Source organism: Castor canadensis, chromosome 9 (assembly GCF_047511655.1).
Source record: "Castor canadensis chromosome 9, mCasCan1.hap1v2, whole genome shotgun sequence".
Lineage (NCBI taxonomy): Eukaryota > Metazoa > Chordata > Mammalia > Rodentia > Castoridae > Castor > Castor canadensis.
In genome coordinates this window covers 134,590,293-134,596,292 of record NC_133394.1, presented here as the reverse complement: position 1 = coordinate 134,596,292, position 6,000 = coordinate 134,590,293, and the positions used below count along the sequence as shown (strand labels likewise).

Genomic DNA, 6,000 nt, shown 5'->3' with positions numbered 1-6,000 from the left:
ACTATTTTGGCAAGGTTATTCCACTGTGTGTATTATTCCTTAGTCCTTTTTCTGGTTGCCATTGACTTTTGGGTATTCCACTCAATTAGTTCAATCAGTTACTTCTTGTTCTAAAAGTATTTGATATATTTCCCTAAAGACCAGAACCATATTTTATTATATCTTTGAGCTCACAAAGCTCCTTGGATGTACATGTTCAATAAGTTGAAAGCTGAATAAATGAATGAATACATGGAAGAGGAAAGATGTAGACGACAAATTCCTTTAAGACTAGAACAATGTCTTATTCACCCTTGAATTGATAATGCTTTGTGGAAACCCTTTCAATGTTTCTTGCCTAATTTGTAGGTAGCTGTTAGATGAGAACAGATGGTCTCCTTATTTCTAGTGTATGACGCCAGAGACTACAAAGAAGAGAAAATGAGGTAAAATTGAGTGTTATGTACAGTGCTAGGCAACTCCAGGAATTTTTGTTCAGCTGGTCATCACACATCCTGTGAACTGGGATCCCCTTCCTTCCCTCTCTCTTCTCCTCCTTTCCCCTTCTTTTCTCTTCTCTTTTCTTGTACTGGGGATTGAACCTACGCCCCACCCTCACAGCCTTGTATCTGCAGAGGTTGAGAGGTGTTTGAGGAGCGAGCCTCTACAGAGTAAATTACAAAACTCAACTCTCTGGGTTCCTCTTGTGCAGGCGCGGCACCGCAGCTCTGGAGAGAAGCTTTTGTTCTCCCTCTTCCCTCAATCAGACCAGGCAGGAACAAGGAAATGACATCCACCTCCCTGCCCTGGTCCGTTTCCGGAACGCAGGTTCCGGAGTCTGCAGGCGCGGGGGGGACGAGAAAGCGACGGACACAGGGCCGGGCGGTTGCTTGGTAACGCCGGCCAGAGGCGTTCCGGTGTACTACGGTCCGGGACCGACAAGTGACACCGGCCCATTCTCTGCGTGCCGGCGTCCTGTCCCCGCGGCTTGGCGGGCTAGGGCCGGGGAGATGTTGCAGGAGGAGTCGGATCTGTCTCTCATCATTGCCCAGATAGTGCAGAAGCTCAAGGGCTCCAATCTGTACGCTCAGCTGGAACGGCAGGCCTGGGTAAGCGGGGCGCACGGGGAGGGACGGGGACCCGCGGCCCGGGGACCCTGTGTCCCCCGCTCGGGTCAGCCAGGCCGGCGCTCGCCGCGCTCTCCAGCTCGGCTGCGGAGCATGGCGAACGTTCCTGCGTGAGACTCCGACCCGGGCGCGGCGAGCGTTTCTGACAGAAGGGCGGGGCGCATCGCCTGCTCCAGGCCACGCGTGCTTCTGTCCACCTGTGTGGTCATCGACCGGCTCTCGGTTGTTAAGCCGTGGGACTCCGTGCAGGTCGCACGCCTTGCCTTGTTCTGTCTCTGGGTGGATTTCGGCCCCTCCGTGCGGGTTTTTTGGGGTTTTTTCCCGTCTTTGTATCATTTTGTTGCAGTTTACCCTCCCCGCAGAGATCCATGTATCCATCCTCGCAGCTTTCATAGAGCACTTCCTAAGCTGTGGATGAATAGATTGATGAGATCGTTTCTTTTTTTTTTGTGAATGCAGGTGAGTAGAATCCTACAATGCGTAAACCTTTGTGTGTGCTTTCTGTCATTTGGCATAAGCCTTTTGAGATTCATCCGTGTTGTTGGTATTTCAGTCGTTCTGTTCCTTTTTATTGCTGAGTAATATTTCATCAGTGTCTTATTGTTATTTTATTCATTCATTAGGTGATGGGTATTTGGGTTGTTTAGAGATTATGAGTAAAGCTGATGTGTTCTGCTATACGTTTTTGCTTGGTTATTTGTTTCCTTTTTTCTTGGACAAATATCTAGGAGTGGAATTGCCGAGTTGTATGGTGGTGTGTATTTAATTCTGTAAGAAATGGCCAAACTTTTCCTCAGTGGTTGTACCATTTTGCAATTCTCATCAGCAATTATGAGAATTACAATACTTCTGCATCTTTATCAGCAATGGATGTGTTTTTTATTTTTTTCTATTAACTAATTATATTAATTTTACTCCTCTGCTAGGAGCATTGTAGCTTTAATTACATTTCCCTAATGACTGATGCTAAATATTTTCTCACGTGCTCAAGCCTTCTTTGGTGAAGTAGTCTGTTCAAATCCTTTTCCCATTTAAAAATTTGTGTTGTCTTTTCATTGTTGTTTGTAAGAATTCTTATATATGACACAGGCCTTTCATCAGATATGCATTTTGCAAATATTCTTCTCCTAGACTGTGGCTTATCTTTTCCTTTTCTTAGCTCTGTCTTTCAAAGAGCAAACATTTTAAAATTGTAGTGACATACTTTCCCCCCCATCTTGTTAGTTTTAATTAAATCAGCAAATGAAATTTAACCTCCAATTCTGTTAGAATGTCCTTTCCTGCAGATTGGGTTTCAACAGGCCCAGGTGAAATGGACACACTCTCTCTTCGAACAGCATTTCTATATGAAAATTGCATTATTGCAGTCAATGTCAGGTTACCAAGGAATAAGCCACTTAGATGACAATTAATTCCACAAACAGCACAGTGATACTTAAGTTGCCTCAAATATACAAGAACCACAATTAATGACTTTTCAGTTAATACTTTTAATTAACACTTATTAGTACTTTTAAATCAATTTCTTTTTTTATGATTTGTGTTTTTTGTGCTCTATCCAAAAGTCTTTGCTTATCCCAAGGTCTCAAAAATGTTTCTTTGTTGCTTGTTTGTTCTAGAAGTTTTATGGTTTTAGCTCTTACATTTAGGTTTGTGACTCATTTTAAATCCAGTTTTGTTTTGGATGTTTAGTATTTCTAGTACCTATTTGTTGAGAAACTTATCCTTTCTCCACTAATTTCCTTGGCAAGTTCATTGAATGTCAGTTGCACACACACACGCACACTTTATTCTGATCCATTGATCTATTCGTTTGCCATTATACCAGTACTGTACTATCTTAATTTTTGTAACTTTATACTAAACCTAGAAATCCAGTAGTACTCCAGTATTTTTTCCCTTTCTTTGAAATTGTTTCTAAAATTTATATGGCAAAGCACAAAGGACTTTAGAATCAGTTTTGAAATTACTACAAATCTTTCTGGGATTTGCATTGGGATTACTTCGAATTTATACATCTATACAACTCAGCAATATTGAGCCTCTGGTTTATGAGCATCATTATCTCCTCAATTATACTCTGTATTTTTTCTTGTCTGTGTTTTATAGCTTCACATATACAATTCGTGCACACTTTTTGTTAAGATTTTCCTCTTAGTATTTCATGTTTTTTGATAAAATTGTGAATGATTATTTTATTCTCATTTCAATTTCCAATTGTTTATTTTTGATATATTGAGATACAATTGATATTGGAATATTTACCATGTATTCAGTAAAAGACTGAGACCTTGCTGAACTTACTTATTGTGGTATCATCTTGTAGATTACTTAGGATTTTCCAGGCAGATGTACCATGTGCAAATAAAGACAGCTTTACTTTATTCTGTCTAATCTTTGCCCCTTTTATTTCTTTTTCTTGCCTTATCACACTGGATAACATTTTCACTGCAGTGTTATGCTTAAGGAAACACTCATTCATGAATGTAAAAGTTCGTTAAATACTTTTCTTGCAAATGTAGAAATGCTTATGTCATTTGTCCTTTCAATATGTTGTTAGGGTGTGTAACACTCACTGGCTTTGAATGTCATACCAATTTTGCATTTGTGAGATAAATTGTACTTGGTTATGATACTTTATCCTTCTCACATATTTCTTGACTCAACTTGCTAATATTTTGCTGAAGCTAAATGACTATATTCTTGAAAGATACTGGTTTTTAGTTTTGTTTTTTGTAATATTTTTGTCTGGTTTCAATATGAGGAAGTGCTGATTTCATACAATGACTTGAGAAAGATTGTCTCCTCTTCTATTTTCTGGAAGAATTTGTGTAGGGTTAATTTTTTATCCTCCTAACATGTTTGATAGATTTTCCAGCAAAGTCACTAGGTCCTAGAGGCTTTTCTTAGTGGGAACATCTTTGATAAAAATATGAAACTTTTAATATATGTGCAGGGCTATTCAAGCTATTTCTTCTTGAGTAAAATCTGGTAGTTTTTAGTGTTTCCAGAAGCTATTGTCATAGAAGCAGAAGTACAGTAGTAGTTACTAGAGGCTGGAAAGGGGAGAGGGAGAGATCAAGGGTGGTTAGCAGGTACAAAAATACAATTAAGTAGGAGGGTTAAGCTTTAGAGGTCTATAGCACAATAAGGTGTTTATTTTCTCTTAACTTAGATCATATTTTTGTTATTAAGTTTTTCCTTTGTGATCAATTTGTTATTTTTTTAGTTTCTTGAGATGGATTCTTATACCATAAATTTGAAGTCTTCTTTTGTAAAATATACATTTCAGACTATAATTTTTAAGCACTACATTAATTGCACCCCACATAAATGAGTCATGTTTTCATTGTCCTTTGTTTAAATATTTTCTTGTGTTTTTGTTATATTTAAAATCTAATGCTAGGGCTATTTTAAGGAATGTTACTGCTTTTGTATTTTTGTGGTTGGTTTCTAGGCTGAGGCTTGCTTTGCAAATGGGCTTCGTTTTCTTGATTTGCTGAGCCTTACTTTAAAATCCAGTATTTACTGTGGACCTTATAAAGAATGTGCATTCTGTCACCGTTGAGTCCAGTTATCTATATATGTCACTGAGGACAAGGTGGGAATTATGCCTTTCAATCTTTTATGTTTTTATTGACTCTTTTCTGTTTGCTCTGTCAGCTAATGAAAGATATTAGACTCTTCCACCACGATTGAATACAGTCCTCCTTTGTCCGTGGAGGTATACTCCAGCACCCCAAGGGGATGCCTAAAACCAGGAACAGTACCAAACCCTAAACATACTAATTTTGCCTATACATACATACCTATGGTAAAGTAAATTTATGGGTACAGGAAGAAATGAATAATAAGTAATAATAAAATAGAACAATTTAATGGTAAAAGATTCATTCTTACTGTATATTTTCGCAACTTGAGCATTTTTTTCTTACTAAGTTGAGAGCATTCACCTTTTAATTAAAAATTTTTATTAGAATATATCCATTATACAGGAGGGAATCATTATGACGATTCCAAATAGGCTTATATTGAACATTTCACCTTTTAATTTTAAGGAAGCACCCTACAGCTTCTGTGCATGTGCTGTGTCTGCATTGTTAGCATTACTACTCTTGCACTTTGGGACCATTCATAAATAAAATGTAGGTTAACTGAACACAAGTGCTGCATTACTGTGACAGACATTTTGATAACCCAGATGGCAACTAAGTGACTAATGGGTAGATAGCATATGCAAAGTGGAAACGCTGACAAAGGGATGGTTAATGTCTCAGGTATGATGGAATGGCCCAGGATTTCATCACACTATGTAGAATGGCATGGAATTTAAAACATGAATTCTTATTTCTGAAATTTTCCTTGTAATAGTTTTTGGATGAAAGGAACTGAAACCATGGACAGGAGAGCTATAAATAAGGAGTGAACGACTGTGTTCGCCTATTTCTCCTTCATTTTTTCCACTTGTTGCTTATGTATTTTAAAGCCATTTTATTGGTTGCATACAGATTTATATTGTGATATATTTCTGCAGGACCAACCCTTTAATGATTATGAAGTGTCTCTCTTCACTAATGGTCTTGTCTTAAAATCTGCTTTCCTTTGGTCAGCAGTTTCATGGCATGGCTTTTTCTGTCCTTTAATTTTCAACCTCTGTGTGGCTGTATTTAAGGGATGTCTCTTGAAAGAATCATGTGGTTGTTTTTGAAATCTAGACTGAAAATTATAGGCTCCTAGTTGTATTATTGGATCTATTTACAGTTAATGAATTTACTGACTTGGTTTACATTTTTCATCTTAATATTTGTTTCTTATTTGGTCCATTTTCTTCATTTTTTTTTTGCTTTATTTGCTTGGATTATTCAAATAATTTTATGTCTTCCTCTCCATTAAC

General features: G+C 37.8%; 1 protein-coding gene across 4 annotated transcripts in view; it reads left to right on the top strand.

Moving 5' to 3' along the window:
* Nucleotides 1-808: 808 nt before the first annotated feature.
* Tbc1d19 (TBC1 domain family member 19) overlaps nt 809-6,000 on the top strand; it is a 151,079-nt gene continuing 145,887 nt past the window's right edge. For 2 of the 4 annotated variants that reach the window (XM_074042503.1, XM_074042505.1), the window contains exon 1: nt 809-1,088. In XM_074042503.1, coding sequence (XP_073898604.1) covers nt 990-1,088 — 99 coding nt within the window. In that variant the 5' untranslated portion in view covers nt 809-989. The remainder of the gene's footprint in view (nt 1,089-6,000) is intronic. The other 2 variants (XM_074042506.1, XM_074042504.1) reach the window with 2 other exon arrangements.